Below are 17,299 nucleotides of genomic sequence, written 5' to 3'. Positions count from 1 at the left end.
CAATGGAGAAAGGACAGCCTGTTCAATAAGGGGTGCTGGGAAAACTGGAGAGCCCCATGGAAAAGAATGAAATTAGAACACTCCTTAACACCATACACAAAAATAAACTCCAAATGGATTAAAGACCTAGATAGAAGACCAGACACTATAAAACTCTTAAAGGAAAACATTCTCCGACATAAATGACAGCAACATTTTCTCAGATCCACCTCTTAGAGTAATGACAGTAAAAAGAAAAATAAACAAATGGGACCTAATGAAACTTAAAAGTTTCTGCTCAGCAAAGGAAACCCTAAACAAAACAAAAAGACAACCCACAGAATGGGAGAAAATCTTTGCAAATATATCGACAGACAAGGGATTCATCTCCAAAATTGACAAACACCTTCTGCAGCTCCATACCAAAAAAAGCAAACAACCCCATCCAAAAATGGGCAGAAGATCTAAACAGACAGTTCTCCAAAGAAGACACACAGATGGCCAAAAAACACATGAAAAGATGTTCAACATCACTCATTATTAGAAAAATGCAAATCAAAACCTCTATGAGGTACCACCTTATATCAGCCAGAATGGCCATCATCAAAAAGTCTACACACAAAAGTGCTGGATAGGGTGTGGAGAAAAAGGAACACTAGTACACTGTTGGTGGGATTGTAAATTGGTGCAACCACTGTGGAAAGCAGTATGGAGATTCCTCAGAAAACTAAACATAGAACTACCATTTGATCCAGCAATCCTACTCCTGGGCATCTATCCAAAGAAAACCATGACTTGCAAAGACACATGTACTCTGATGTTCATTTCAGCACTATTTTCAATAGCCAAGACATGGAAACAACCTAAATGTCCATCGACAGAGGAGTGGATCCAGAAGATATGGTACATATATACAATGGAATATTACTCAGCCATTAAAAAGAATGAAATACCGGCATTTTTAGCAACATGGATGGACCTAGAAATTATCATGCTAAATGAAGTCAGTCATACAATGAGACACCAACATCAAAGGCTTTCACTGACATGTGGAATCTGAAAAAGGACAGACTGGACTTCTTTGCAGAACAGATTCTGACTCACAGACTTTGAAAAACTTATGGTTTCTAAAGGAGACAGTTTTGGGGGTGGGGGGAATGCGCTGGGGTTGTGGGATGGAAATTCTATAAAATTGGATTATGATGATCATTGTACAATTATAAATGTAATAAATTCATTGAGTAATAAAAAAATTAAAAGAAATAAAAGAAGTTTATGAGCCAGGAAGAGACCACAGAAAGATGAGGTCTACACATGCCTAAGTCCCAAGCCAATTAGAAACAGCCACTTCATCCCCCACCCCACCCCCAGCCAGAACCAGACAGTTCTTTCTGATGCGGCCATTAACACACTTGTTCTAACCAGCAGCCACTGCATTTTCCCATACTTGAGTGTGGGCAGCTGTTAACAAGAGGACACTTGCCCAAAGAAGCCAGCGAGCATGGGAGGAAGTGAGTTTTTTTATAGTCAAAAACAGATGACTAATAAGTACAATAAGTCCACAGCACTTCCAGCTGCTTTCCATTTGAATTTATTAGTAACAACTCCTCTGGAAAAGCTGGAACAGTAGAGAACGTGAATGACTATCAAGGTCAGGGAGACCAAATAATCTGCAAAGAGAGTTCTGGTTAGAGACCTTACCCACCCAATCTTTGTATCTAGGAGGGAAAAACCTTAAATGCCAGAGTGGCCAACACCAGCCTCACCCTATCCCCACCCTTAAGTTCAAAGAGCCAGGTTTGAGATGCCTGGTTTAAAAGGTGAACCCAGCCCAAGGACAGTCCCTCAGAAGTGCACTTAGAAAGTCCTCTTGAAGAGTTCCAACTGTGGCACAACAGGATCAGTGGTGTCTCTGAAGCACAAGGATGCAAGCCTGGACAGTGGGTTAGAGGATCCAGCATTGCTGCAGCTACAGCGTAGGTGATAACTGAAGCTCAGATCTGATCCCTAGCCCAGGAACTCCCTCCATGTGCTGTGTCCCCCAACCCCCCCAAAAAAGTCCTCTTGGGCCAGGCACAGAAGCTGTTCTCAGGCTGTTCTCCTATTCCCTGCGTCCACAGGTGTATCCACAGCCAGAGATGTACCTCTTCTGGGGCAAAACTCATTCAGTCATTTGAAGGTTGAATTAGCGATGTTGATGGGGCAGGATGTCTCTCCACTACCAGGGAACTGCCCCAAACCCTAAGCATGTCTCCCAGGCTGAAAGCAGCACTGGCTCCAGATGCCCAGTGTGGTGAGGGTGCAGGATGTGCCTGGGCCAGGGAGACTCCTGCAGCAAGAGCAGAAACACAGGGAGGAAGAGAATCATTTCTTCTTAAATCATGAATCTTCTTTAACAGTAACAATAACTAGCAAGACTAGTAATAATTGCCAGACACTATTCTAAGCATTTAGCCTATTTTACAAACAAAACTGAGAAACAGAGAAGCTATTGTCTAAGGTCACACAGCTCCAGAAAGGGGCAGAGAAAGGATTAAAGGCAAGCAGCCTAGCTCCAGAATGTGTGCTTAAAGATAAATTAGAGCTGCTCCAAGCCCCTCCAGGGCAGTCTCCAAATTTGTTTAGTGTAAGGCTTAAATTTTACACAAAAAAATCCAGGTCAAACAAGTTGTCCATCATTTGGCACAGAATTAGTTGGGGAGATTTGGCTGGGAACAAGAGTCCAGTCCTGAGGTCTGTGCAGTTAGTTGGGACAGCTGCACAAGAAAGAACGGACTAAGGCCTAAAACGAAGCCCCTCTCCTACCCCAGCCTCACCAAGGGAGGGCAGCATCTTTCATGGGGTCCCCGGCAGGCAGTGTCTGAAGGTGGCTGGCTGTGCCCACAAGTCTCCTGTGTTTGTCTCCCTACCCACCTCTCTACCCCATGGATTTCTTTCCCAGACAAAGCTCTCTCCAAAAGATGACAAATAGTTCCCAGCAGCTGCAGGATTCCTGACTGGCCTCTAGTCCTCTATCCCAGAGGTCAGCACTGTTCCTGACCAGTGTTCTGGGGCTTTACCCCTCCTCAGACCAGCCTAGGCCACATGTGACCATGTGGCTGGGCGGAGCGTGCAGATGAGCTCACCCTGGGAAACAGGTTGGAGTGGAAACCCCGCCTGGACCGTGTGGACTGAGATGGTGAACACTAAGGTGCTATGACAGAGCCTTGCAGGGATGGGTCAGGGCAGGCAGAGACGATGGACACCTCCACTTACCCAGGGCAGCCCTGCTGAAGGAGACCTTCTTACAAGCAAAAGCAGCTGCATTCTAGAGCAGCGTGATTTTAGGGTGATACCGGGATGTTAAACACATGGTGGACCGGGTGCTTTTAAAAACAGGCACTCTTCTCAAAATAGTGCATGAAAATGTTTGAAGTCATGGGGCAGCATGTCTGGAACAAAGATCTGAATTTCCAGTGTGGCTCCACTAAAAAGCCAGAGGTCCTGGGCTGGACTTGCAGCCTCACCTCTGACCTCCATGCCTCATAGGACGTTTCACGGTAAACTATGAATGTGAAAGTGCTTAGCCCTGTGCAGGAATATTAAATTCCAAGCAAAACCCCTTGGGAACTGGGGCAAACTGAGTATGGCCACAAGTCCGTACACAGAAGACAAGTGCAGGAGCCTTGGGTGCCTTGGAGGGCGGGATGTCACAGGCAGCGCCAGGTGAGAGAGGAGGAGACAAAAGGCCAGCAGAGGGTAGGCTTCTGGGCCAACAATCACAGCTGAGAAAAAATACATACGTCACAGACTTGATACCTTGATGCCATAAAACAGCACGAATGATTAGGTCTAAATAAAGTAGAGAGAAGCACTGACCAGCAAAGAGCCACCACCCAGACAGGCCTGCAGACAAAGACAGCGGGCATGGAGCCACACATCCGGCGGAAAGGGGCACATTCCTGACAGGTGGGGTCAGGGCAGCTGCAGTAGACCAAGTGCTGCCTCAGAGCACCACTCATTTCATAGGCTCTGTAATTACGAAACACACAAAAGACAGTGACACTGTGGTGGAGAGAGGTGAAAAGGTGCCAGCCATCTTCTAAAAGACCCAACTTGAGTTCCCTAGGGGCTTAGCGGGTTAAGGATCTGGTGTCACTGCTGTGGCTTGGGTTCCATTCCTGACCCAGGAACTTTTGCACACTGCAGGGGCAGCCAAAAAAGAAAACAAAAACAAAAACAAAACTCAACTGGGCTTGTCTGTATTAAGCCATTAAGCCTCCTGCAACAGTCTAGAGAATAGCCTGGCTCATTTGCCCAGGCCGCCCCAGTAAGACGGCTCATCACAGAAAAGACATTCAAGAAACTCACTGAGACTTTTAAGGAGAAAAATGCACCAGTGGCCGCTGTTTGCATCTGCAGCTTCAACACAGGAGGAAACCACTAGCTGGGGTTCCTCTACTGAAGCCGCCACAGCTGCCTGGGGCTTCTCAAATCTGGCTAGGGCTTGGGGTCTGTTATGGAACCACCTTACCTTGGATGCCTCATTAACAAATTTCCTCGCATAGATTTTTGGGGCAGACCCTCTTTAAAACAGTTGCTTCTCTGAGAGATTCAGCTGATAGTCAAAGGACCAAGGATGAGGTTTTTCAAGGAGCCCTTGCACTACTTTGAAGCCCTATTATGTGTTTCTTATACCTGCAACAGACCTATAAACATCACAATATTCTTTTCCAACTGCTGTAAATTTTAAATTTTGCTTGCTACACAGGCTATATCCTTCTTGTCTGCTGGTGTTACTTAAGGATCTGATAGAATCTTCTATGATCCTTTGTCTCAGAACATTTATAAAAAGCAAGTATCCTGAAGACTATGTCTGCAGGTGTGGTTACTGCCATCCCTCTGGGTGGCTCCAGACTTAAAAGCTGTTTAAAGTCAGTTCTGACACGTCTCCTCAGAAAAAGACTCCCCAGATCTGCTGAGCACAGGCCGAGGGCTGGGGACCAGCCTACTCTGGTCTCAGCACTTGGAGTCCAGAGGCAAAAGAGCAGCGAGGACAGCTACCATGCATAGTGGCTACCAGAGCAGTTCAGCCCTGCTGTAGTTGTTGGGCTGTAGGTTCCGAGGGCAGGGATAGTGTTTTGATCCCCAGCTTTGTATTCCAAGCTCCCAGCACAACGCCTGGAACACAATGGGTGCACAATACAATTTTTTCTTTATACCAATGAGCCCATTCCCAGTAAGAGACAGCAACTTTGTAGACTTTTCTTTGTTGATGAATGGGTTCCCTTCTTCTCCAAGCTGGGGGCCTCTAGAAGCTGACCTTCTAGTCAGCTGGGAGAAAAGGGGTGCTGGCAAGGATGTTGTTACAAGTCAGGGCAGTACCATGCCATCCTCAGGAAGCAGGACTCACGGCTGCAGGCTGTCTTCCCCCAGGGCCTCAGAAAAGAGTAAAGGACATGGAAACGCCCCATCCAGACCCACTGTGAAGGGTGGCCTAGTCTAGCTGCAGGTCAGGGACCACAGCAATGAGGCCAAGATCCAAAAGCCAGGGGCCCACAACACATGGAACCTCTCCTCCTCAACCCTTGAAAATATTATTTCACAGCAGAACCGTGTGTGTCCTAGGCCTTTTCTTCTCCCAGTTCCCAGATCCTACCTCCTCTGTCCTGCCTCTGAATTCTAGCTGCTGCCCTGACCAGGGTGGTGCACAAGAGCCTTGGGCACAAAGGTCATCTAGGAGCAAAAGCAGGGGAGCTCATCAGGAATGCAGACTCTTAGGCCCACCCCAGTTGTGGCTGCATCAGGATTTGCATTTTAAACAGGATTCCTTGATGAATCATATGCACCCTAGGCTTGAGAAGTTCTGGGCTGGAGTATACAGTCTCCATTGAGAAAATGACCATCCCAGCCTTCAATCTGCTAATGTAATAAATGATGACAAATCTAGTGGCTTCAGACAATATCTATTTGTTCTCTATGTTTCTGCAGTCAGCAGTCTTGGGTCCCTGCAAGCTGCAGGCACAGCGTGGGCTGGGCTAGGCTGGGCTCTCCTCTGGAGGCCTGGGAAGATCTGACTTCCAGAATTTGATTCTTTCTCCTGCTTCCTTCATCATCAAGTGAGTAATGGCATGTCTTCTCATGATTTACACCTGCCTTCTGCTTCAGGCTCCTATGATTACACTGAACTCCCTGGATAATCTAGGATAATCTCTCCCATTTTAAGGGCAAATGATTAGTAACCTAAATTTCATCTGCAAAGTCCCTACTGCCACAGAATTGGCACAGGTGTGACAACAGAAGGCAGAGGTCCTGGGGCCAAAATTCCATCTACCACAGTGACTTCATCAGCAGTAGGTCCAAACAGGATAAATGGTTTCAGAAAGGGACTTGCAAGTGCTCTGAATTCGGAGGCATCTTTGTTAGCCTCTCTCCCTGCCACATCTCATTTGGTCCTTCCTCCCTGGCCCTCAGTTTCACTCTAGTTACCACTGCCCACCCTCCACCCCGCCACATAGTCTCTCAACACCTCTCAATTTCCCCCCACCCCAGGAGGGCTGCTATCAGAGGTGGCCCATCATCCTGCAGGAAGTCCATCCTTTCCCCAGCTGTTCTCAGCCCCCTAGAGGGAAGGCGCACAGGAATAGGGACAATGTCAAAACAAACACGGCACCTATACCTGCCACTTGATGTCACTTCCTCACTCTCCCTTGGCTCTATCTGGCATTGGAGACCTGGGGCTTGACCTGCAGGACAGGAGTACTGGACACATGAGTGTCAGCAGAAGGTCACTGGGACCACCCAAGTTAACCAGCCAGCAGCCCTGCCTCCTGGTTTTCTCGGTTTCTCTTGCCACAAGCAGGACTGAACATCCTTCCAATTCCAGACAGGCTCATGTTTGAGTGGACAGAGCGGGCCTGTGTTCAAACCAATCTAGAATTAATGCTAGTCTGTCACTAGCTGATTGGTCACCAGTTGAATCCAATTTATTCTCATGAAGGCCTTTCTGAATTATCTGAAGAGTGGGTTAGGAGACATTCTTACCATTTCAGGCTTTGGTTTTCTTGCTTAAATACCAGCCCTTACCAACCTTGACTCCCTAGTGAATTCGGACTGTTTTTAAAAAGCAAGCCCACCCTCAACAGACAAATCTGACCACTTCTGACAGGGTCAAAGACTGTTCCACACTCCTGAAAGCCAATCCAAAAATCATTCCTAAAAAGTTCTGAAGGGATTCATTTGAAGGACATATCCCTGAGATGTGGGCAAATTGTTTTTTCTTTTTTTTTTTTTTTAAAAAAAAAAAAAAAAAAAAAAAAAAAGCAGACAAACTGATCTCTCTCTGACCCAGTGTGAAAGAAGCTCTCCTGGGAAGATTCTCCCTCCTTGGAGCACTGGCCACCCTGCAAGCCTGTCTCAGGAAGGTGCATGAGAAGACTCCCTCCTCAAAAAGTGGCTCCTCCATGAGGGAACTAATGGATCCAGAAAACTCCGAAATCAACTTAGCAAACTCAGCCTTCTTTAAACTCCAATTTGACAATTGTATGAAAGCAAGAAAAAGCAAGTGAAATAAGAAAATTCCACATGGAGTCGGAACTCACACATCTGTGACCCACTCCTTCCATACAAACCTGCTGCACAAGGCTGGAGACAGCAGGAAAGACCTTCAACTCCTTTCTTAACTCTGCTCCTGAGTGATAAACAATCCTCCAACACAACAGCAAAACTGTAGTTACAAACCCTGTGACCAGTTACAAGGAAGAAAACACTCCCCCAAGACCCGTAACCTCAAAGGAGGGGGAGCCCTTGCAAACATTTAAAAATATCTACATGTTGGCAGGGCATGTATATTTTCTCATTTAATCCTTGCAGCCCTGAAGGGTGGCAACACCCTCATTTCACAGTTAAGAAAATTGCAGCTCAGAGGGTTAAGTACCCTGCCTAAGATTCCAAGCAATCAAATGCAAATCAGGATTTAATGCTGATTTTCCCTCCCTCTCCTTTCATACTGAATGATCCTGGATTCCATCTGAATTTTTCTCTTCCAGAAGACTAAAATATACAGCACCTGGGAAGTCCTCCTCAGTGATATATACCTTCAGCGATAGGCAGTCCCACTAGATTTTGTGAAGAGGGCAGACCAGCTTTCTTTTTTTTTTTTTTTTTTTTTTTTTGTCTTTTTAGGGCCACACCCATGGCACATGGAAGTTTCCAGGCTAGGTGTCGAATTGGAGCTGAAGCCTCTGACCTACACCACAGCAACACCAGATCCTGAACCCACTGAGCAAGGCCAGGGATTGAACCTGCATCCTCATGGATGCTGGTCAGATTCGTTTCTGCTCAGCCATGACAGGAACTCCAGACCAGCCTTTCTTATCCCATTTCTGTACATATGGGGGAAACTACCACTAAGAAAGGACAGTGGGGCTTAAGTTAGAGGACACGATACATTTGAGGAGTATATCTTGTACAGAAAAACCCTACTAGGAGAGACTGATACAGAGCAAGGCTGAGTCTGTACCCAATATTGGACAGATTGAACCATATTGTAATTTGTTCCCTTTCACCCACGGAAGTGATCAAAATGAAATAGAGCTCATATAGTATAAAAAAAATTTCAAGTATAAAACAGCTTAGCGATCTAAGGAAACTAACCCGTATTTTCTTTGAGCTAGAAATATAACATACCTGTTGAATTTTAAGTATCAGCTAGTCAACTGACAGCTGAATCTTCTCCATCCAGTAATCAAACTAGTGCCAGACTCAACCGCTGAGGATGCAAAGCTGATTGTCTTTAATCCTTTGTCCCCTGCTTTTCAAACTGTGGTCTGTGAATGATCGGCTAGGCATCACTTGGGAGGTTGCTAGGTGTACAGAATCTCGCCTATGGAATCAGAATCTGCATGTTAACAAGATTCCCAATGAAGTTCAGAGGAAAACCTGAAATGCAGCAGAAATGCAGACTCAAAGTACATCCAAGGTTCCCTTCACGCTGAGTCAGTCTCTTCATCAATCCCTTCTGGACCCAACCCCTTCCCACACTGACTGTCTCTGGGGACCTTTGGACTAACCCACTCCCCCCCACCTCCTCCACCCCTAGCACCTACCTACCTGCCATCATCTTGGCAAATTCTGGCTTGGAGCTTGTTCCCTCCTAGGTTAAGATCTTCATGAGACTATGTCTTTTCATTTCTTTACCCTCAGAGTTTGGCAACTCATTACTTGGCCCACAGCAGGATAGTGATAAAGTTGTTAAACTCCTCTAATTTCAGTACAAAACAGAGCCAAGAAAAGCCAGGGAGGTCAACTAAGGTCACAGGCAGTCAAGGGCTGAACCATGCCCAACATTTTGAACCAAGGAGGCACTAATCGAGGCCAGGGATCCAACCTGTGTCCTCATGGATACTAGTCGGGCTTGTAACCCCTGAGCCATAATGGCAACTCCCACAGCAATTTTTTATCCTTGTTTTACATTCTTAAGGGTAGAAATAAAAATGGAAGGAAAGGTTTGCTTTATTAAGTCCAAGGATCATTTACTTCAGCTGCAAAGACATCTAAAATAAAAATATGGAGTTCCTTTAGTGGCTCAGCGGAAACGAATCTGACCAGCATCCATGAGGACACAGGTTTGATCCCTGGCCTTGCTCAGTGGGTTAAGGATCTGATATTACTGTGAGCTGTGGTGTAGGTTGCAGACTTGGCTCAGATGTGGCATCGCTGTGGCTGTGGTGTAGGCCAGCAGCTACAACTCCGATTCGACCCCTAGCCTGGGAACCTCCATGTGCCGCAAATGCAGCCCTAAAAAAAAAAGAAACAAACAACTAAAATGAAAATCTGTTATCATTAAGACCTTAGTGACAGAGCAATAAGCAAACACCTCAGTGGGGCTGAGTAACAACTACCACAGTGGGGAGGCCACCGAGACCCACGCGGCCAGTCAAGGCCACCCAAAGTACTCATGTTTTCTCCGGACAGCCATTCCCAAGCCAGCTGGGTTGGGTTGCACTTGTCCTGGCTTGTACCATTACAAAGAAAGCTTCAAGAATACTACACCTTGAGAGTACCTGCTATGGCTCAGTGGAAACAAATCTAACTAGTAGCCACGACGACATAGATTTGATCCTTGGCCTCATTCAGTGGGTTAAGGATTTGGCATTGCCATGAGCTGTGGTGTAGGTTGCAGACATGGCTTGGACCTGGAGTTGCTGTGACTGTGGAGTAGGCCAGTGGCTACAGCTCCGATTCGATCCTAGCCTGGGAACCTCCATATGCCATGGGTACAGCCCTAAAAAGACAAAAAAAAAAAAAAAAAAAAAAAAAAAAAAAATACCACCTTGGCCTTTTTTTGTCTTTTTGCCTTTTCTAGGGCTGCTCCGGCAGCATATGGAGGTTCCCAGACTAGAGGTCGAATCAGAGCTCTAGCCACTGGCCTACACCACAGCTCATGGCAACGCCAGATCCTTTAACCCACTAAGCAAGGCCAGGGACCGAACCCGCAACCTCATGGTTCCTAGTCGGATTCGTTAACCACTGTGCCATGACGGGAACTCCTACCTTGGCCTTTTTTTAAGGAGAAAAGTAACCAAAAAAAAAAAATTGGCTTTAAGAAGCCGCAGATTGGAGTTCGCGTTGTGGCTCAGCAGTAATGAACCCAACTTAGTATGCATGAGGACGTGGATTCGACTCCTGGCTTCGCTCAGTGGGTTAAGGATTCAACTTTGCTGTGAGCTGTGGTGTAGGTCACAGATGCAGCTCGGATCTAGCACTGCTGTGGCTGTGGAGTAGACTGGCAGCTGTAGCCTGGGAACTTCCATATGCTGCGAGTGTGCATCCCCCCAGAAAAAGACCAAAAACCCCACAGATTATTGGGAAGCACACCTTTTTAACAGAGAAGAAAGTAATTCACATTATGACAAAGAATCATACCAAACACCTTAGTCTGGAAAAGGACATATTTCATGACACCAATCAAAGAAAACTGTACTGTTGTTTGAAGCTTTGAATAAGTTCCAAGTTTTTATATTTGACAATCTATATCTTTTATTAGAGTCTACAGCCTGCTAAACAAAATGGTAATAAGATATTTCAAATTATTATACAAGTCTTATGATTTTAATCTTATAAAAAAATTAGGTGCATATTCCAATTAGCTAACTTAAAAATGCTGTTTCTATCTATGGTCTAAAATACTTTAATTGCAATACTTTAAAAGATTTATTAGTTCCCGCCCTAAAAATAATCCCATCACTTTTTTTTTTTGGTTTTAACATTTTAAATGTTTTACAACAAAAAGTTTGTGCTCTTAGTCAAAAAGATCCAGACTAATGCAACATGTAAAAAATAATTTAAAAAAAAAATCCAAGACAACCTTTCAAATCCACTTTTATTTTCCTTTTTCCTCCTCACACACAGAACTCCACACACTGCTTTTCTTGCAGCTATAAAGTCATTTGATGTTGGTCAGGTACCATTTTATCCCCTAAAACTTTGCTGGCATCAAAATATGACAGTTAACCAGTGTTAAATCTATAAAATATTTACATGGCACAGCACATGAAGCTTTAGACACTTGGCAATTAAACCACATAAAAATTGGATTAAGACCCCCATTCTACATGTTCAGAATCAGGTGTTCACAGTCCCCATCTGGTGACTGTACATGGTTCAAAAGGCAGCAGAGGCAACAGGCAGTTACTTCGGAGGACACTGAACACTATGATCTGGAAGCACATTGCGATGTTACCCCAGTGTCATGTACCACTCCACCTTTCTCCAAGGTGGTCTCATAATTCTGGAATGGCAGGTCCAGCTGATACAGAATGAAGACAGACAACACAGCATTTACTCTGTGGAGATATCCTAACTCCTACTATGCATGCACGGTGACTTTGAATGCAACTCGTCCTAAAAACTTGTCACGGTCATCCTGGTTTTTTAGGTTGGGTGATCCATCAATCTTGCACTCAACTGTTACTTCGTTCATGTCATTGCCAGCATCAAAGGTGAGCTGGACAGCAACTAATGGCTGTAGATAGTTCCCCTGGCAAATAAAAGAAAATACGTTAATTCAAATTCTGCAGTAACTTTTTTTTTTTTGCCATTTCTTGGACCGCTCCCGCAGCATATAGAGGTTCCCAGGCTAGGGGTTGAATCGGAGCTGTAGCCACTGGCCTACGCCAGAGTCAGAGAAATGCGGGATCCAAGCCAAATCTGCAACCTACACCACAGCTCACGGCAATGCCGGATCCTTAACCCACTTAGCAAGGCCAGGGATCGAACCTGAAACCTCATGGTTCCTAGTCGGATTCATTAACCACTGAGCCACAGCGGGAACTCCTGCAGTAACTTTAACTACATTTTATCAGGATTTGGTTTATTCTGCACAATTATTATTTTTTTTTAGGTCCGCACTCATGGCATATGGAGGTTCCCAGGCTACGGGTCAAATCGGAGTTGAGGCTGCTGGCCTACACCACAGCCACAACAATGCCAGATCTGAGCCACATCTGTGACCTACACCACAGCTCAGGGCAAAGCCGGATCCTTAACCCACTGAGCAAGGCCAGGGATCAAACCCAAGTCCTCATGGATGCCAGTTGGGTTCATTAACCACTGAGCAATGATGGGAACTCCATATTCTGTACAATTTTTAAGGGCCACACCTGCAGCATATAGGTGTTCCCAGGCTAAGGGTCCAATAGGTGTCAACCTACGCCACAGCCACAGCAACGCCTGGATCCAAGCTGAGTCTGCAACTTACACCACAGCTCATGTCAACAGCAGATTTTTAACCCACTGATCGAGTCCAAGGATGGAACCCACATCCTCATGGATACTAGTTGGGTCCTTAACCTGCTGGGCCACGATGAAAATTCCTACTCTACGTAATTTTAAAAACAAAAAGATTTTAATTTATTAATTAGATTATTTTCTATCCTCCACATTTTTCCTTAGCTGGATATTCATTAATTTGAACTTTAATTTTTATTTATTTATTTAGTCTTTTTAGGGCTGTACCTGTGCTGTATGAAAGTTCCCAGGCTAGCGGCTGAATTGAGCTGCAGCTGCTGGCCTATGCCACAGCTCAGAGCAACACCTGATCCTTAACCCAATAGGCAAGGCCAGGGATCAAACCCATGTCCTCATGGATACTAGTTGGGTTTGTTACCACTAAGCCATGACAGGAACTCCCTTTTTAAAAAATTCTTATTGCTAAGTGTTTATGAGTATGAACTTTCCTCTAAGCACTGCTTTAAAAGTATTCCACAGGTTGTAATTATGTTGGGTTTCATTATCATTATTTTTCAAATATTCTATAATCTTTGTGTGAGTTTCCCCCTTTACCCAAGAGTTAATAGTTCCTACCTCCTCCCTCTTTTGGAAAGGCTCATTTATTTCAATTTCTAGTTTTACTGCATTATGATCAGAAAGTACGGCTTGTGGATTTCCCATCATGGCACAGCGGAAATGGATCAGACTAGGTACCATGAGGTTTCGGCTTTGATCCCTGGCCTCGCTCAGTGGGTTAAGGATCCGGTGTTGCCATGAGCTGTGGTGTAGGTTGCAGATGTGGCTCAGATCTGGCATTGCTGTGGCTCTGGTGTAAGCCGGCAGCCCAAGCTCTGATCTGACCCCTAGACTGGGAACCTCCATATGCTGCAGATGCGGCCCTAAAAAAAGCAAAAAAAAAAAGTATTGCTTGTAGTATATCTCTTCCACTCCTGCAGCATATGGAAGTTCCTGGGTCAGGGATTGAACTGGTGCCGCCACAGAAACAAGCCAGATGATTAACCCATTGCACCACAGCAGGAACTCCTGCAGCAGATTTCTATTTTATGAAACTTAAGGCTGCGTCTTTATGGCAAGTTTTGTGACTCGTCCAGGTATATGAGGATATGAGGATATGTATGTGTATTTTTCTACATATTATGTTTGATAAACATGCAGAAGCAATACCTCACTGATTATGTTACTTAGGTCTCTACTATCCTTACTTAGGGTTGCTCTGTAACTTGGTACAAATATACTAACTGTCTTGCCATCATTGTGGTTTCTAAATAAACTTCTTCCCTAAAAGGAACTAGGGGCTGATTCTAGGACTGATGCAGGTAAAGCACAAGATGACCCGGAACATCCTGTGGTGCCAGAAAGTAAGGAACTGCTGTAAGAATAAAGCGAACAGGTCTATAGAACACAGGAGCCAGAGCTAGCTTGAAGGTCTCCCCCCAGCCAAATATGGGTCAATTTAGCACCAAAGTAAATGATGATAATAACATCGTAACCCCTGAATTAAGTAAGAATCCATGAGAATATACTCATATTGAATATACTGATAAGTGGTAGTGAAGGAAAAGCTCTTCCTTAGAGTGGAATGCCAAACTAGAATGGAAAAAGCAAAGCTAAAATTAGAAAAAAAAAACATTTGGGAACAATTTTGTTAGATGATTTAGGGGAAAAAAGTCAACAAATGCTAAAGCTATAGGAGAAATAATTTTATAGACACTACAAGTATTCTCCCCAGATGATACTTACTGATTACCAAGGAAAAAAACAGTAACTTCGCAGAGAGAAATCTGGCTGATACCTCCTTAACCTTAATGTTCAAGGTTAAGGTTAACATCACTGTTAATGCCAATAACACGTCCCTTCTGATATATTCTGAGGCATCCCTGCCAAAAATGTACAACCCACTTATAACCATGAAAAAGCATCGGATAAACTCAAATTGAGGAACATAAACCAATAAAATCAGTAAAAAAAAAAGAAAAAAAAGAAAAAAAAGAAAAAGGCCTGCACTCATTTTTGAAGGGTTCAAGGGCATGAAACAGCCAGATTGAGGAACTGTTCCAGGTTGCAGATGACTAAAGATGTAATAGTGTAACTAAAGACTTAGTATCTTGGACCAGGAAAACACTCTTTCTTTTTTTTGGCTGCTCTCTCCTGGGAAAGCAGAAGTTCCTGGGCCAGGGATCGAATCCATGTCACAGCAGCAACCTGAGCCTAGCAGTGACAACACAGGATCCTTAACCCACTGAGCCACCAAAGAACTACAAAACATTTTTTCTTTGGCAATAAAGGACATTATTGGAACTGGTAAAATTTCCAAAGGTTTGTAGATTGGATAATAGAGTATCACTGCTAATTTCCTTTGATAAGTACATGATGGTTATATGATAATATTATTTTTAGGACATTTCATGTAAAAAGCATTGAGTGTAAAGAGGCTAAGAGGAGTTCCCATTGTGGCTCAGTGGTAACGAATCCGACCAGGAATCATGAGGTTTGGGGTTCAACCCCTGGCCTTGCTCAGTTAAGGATCCGGCATTGCCGTGAGCTGCAGTGTAAGTTGCAGACATGGCTCAGATCTGGCATTGCTGTGGCTGTGGCGTAGGCCAGCGGCTATAGCTCTGATTGGATCCCTAGCCTGGGAACCTCCATGTGCCGTGGGTGCGGCCCTAAAAAAAGACAAAATAAATAAATACATAAATAAATACATAAATAAAGAGGCAAAGAGGCACCTTGTTTATAACTTAATGTCAAATGGTTCAGGGAAAAAAATTATATATACACAGAAACTGGTAAGACAAATGATGGGAAATATTAGCACTGGGAAATGAAGGTAGAGGGTTTGTAGGAATTCTTTGTACTATTCTAGCCACTTTTAAGTTTAAAATCATTTCAAAATAAAAAGTTTAAAATATATATATACAAAATGCTATTTATATACATATAATTGAAAAAATACAGAAAAAATTAATTATAATAATTATCTCTGGGTAATGAGTTTTTATGTCCTTATTAATTCTCTACATTCTTTAAGCACACTCTAAGAAATTAAAAAGAAAACGGTATTTTGAAAATAATCATCCTTTAACTTATCTGCTTCGGGCTGATGTTTTCAGTTTTAGAGCTGGAGTCCCCATTTGCCATCACTATTTGTATTTAAAAACCAGAACCAGACGATGCACACGTTATGCAGGGCATGTCTACTTAACCCAAACAACTGACATTTTAATAGCGATATCCAATTTCCCAAAAGTCACGGCCATTTAAGAACTTCTGGGAGTTCCCACTGTGGCGAAGCAGAAATGAATCCAACTAGTATCTATGAGGACGCAGGTTCAATTCCTGGCCTCACTCAGCGGGTTAAGGATCCGGGGCTGCTGTGAGCTGTGGTGTAGGTCACGGACGCAGCTCAGATTCCATGTTGCTGTGGCTGTGGTGTGGGCCAGCAGCTGTAGCTCCAATTCGACCCCTAGCCTGGGAACTTCCATATGCTGCAAGTGCAGTCCTAAAAAGAACTTCTAGGGAGTTCCCATCGTGGCTCAGTGGTTAACAAATCTGATTAGGAAGCATGAGGTTTCGGGTTTGATCCCTGGCCTCGCTCAGTGGGTTAAGAATCTGGCGTTGCCTCGAACTGTGGTGTAGGTCGCAGACTCGGCTCGGATCCTGGGTTGCTGTGGCTCTGGCGTAGGCCGGCGACTATAGCTCCGATTAGACCCCTAGCCTGGAAACCTTCATATGCCATGGGAGCGGCCCTAGAAAAGACAAAAAAGACAAAAAGACAAAACAAACAAAACAAAACAAAACAAAAAAGAACTTCTAGAGTTCCTTTGTGGCCAGCAAGTTAAAGATCTGGCACTGTCACTCAGACTGCTGCTGTGGCACAGGTTCAGTCTCTAGCCCAAGAATTTTCACATGCTGCAAGCATGCCCCGCACCCTTGCCCCACCCCAAATGAAATTCTAAATACTTACATGCAGTTTTTTTCCATAATATGGAAAATACTTTATGTCTATCTTTCCATTGGGAGGATAAGTTGATAGAACTGCTGTGCTTTCACCCTAAAGTTAAAACAAAAGAAACTTTTTTTAGGTCACGACATTTTTTAAACGTATTTTTATTAAAGCAGTATCAATTGTGGACAGTATGAAGAAACTACAATGCTGCTCTAACTGCATTCACTACAAGTATACTTTTGAAAAGAGACTCGTGTTGATTTAAACCCTTCTATGCAAAATATCTTGATTTCCTGATATATCCTATGACAATTTATAGCCAGATCTATTCATTCAATGTCTATAAAATCTTATCTGCCTTTTGACTACCAAATGCAGGTTCTCCAGCCACTGACAGCAGGAATGCACCAGTGGGTTTGGGACTAATATATTCCTAAAATAAAATATTGTGCTTCCAGACTGGAAAGCAATAGCTGCCACAACCTAGAATGTACTACTCAGGCCTGAGAGGCAGGAGGTCTGTAAGTTTCACATGATCAACAAACCATGATAACTGTTAGGGAAGATTTAAAGTACTCTAAGCAATATCCTTCTAAATCACAT

At 44.1% G+C, this 17,299-nt stretch overlaps 1 protein-coding gene across 6 annotated transcripts in view; it reads right to left on the bottom strand.

Moving 5' to 3' along the window:
- Window positions 1-11,323: 11,323 nt before the first annotated feature.
- The window catches only part of ATP1B3 (ATPase Na+/K+ transporting subunit beta 3), a 46,510-nt gene continuing 40,534 nt past the window's right edge, over window positions 11,324-17,299 (bottom strand). For all 6 annotated transcript variants that reach the window (XR_014824059.1, XR_014824057.1, XR_014824060.1 and 3 more), the window contains 2 exons: window positions 16,715-16,801; window positions 11,324-11,998 (listed from right to left, as the gene is read on the bottom strand). Coding sequence is in view for 2 of the 6 variants with exons in the window: in XM_084989920.1 (XP_084846046.1) it covers window positions 11,828-11,998; window positions 16,715-16,801 (258 nt within the window). In the remaining 4 variants the exon portion in view is untranslated. The remainder of the gene's footprint in view (window positions 11,999-16,714; window positions 16,802-17,299) is intronic.

Source organism: Sus scrofa, chromosome 13 (assembly GCF_054392235.1).
Source record: "Sus scrofa isolate SSC_HxYL_T2T_F1_AM1 chromosome 13, Sscrofa_HxYL_maternal_Yorkshire_Landrace_v2.0, whole genome shotgun sequence".
In the NCBI taxonomy this organism is placed as follows: domain Eukaryota; kingdom Metazoa; phylum Chordata; class Mammalia; order Artiodactyla; family Suidae; genus Sus; species Sus scrofa.
The sequence above is the reverse complement of the archived record's forward strand: the minus strand, read 5'-3'. Positions and strand labels throughout refer to the sequence as shown.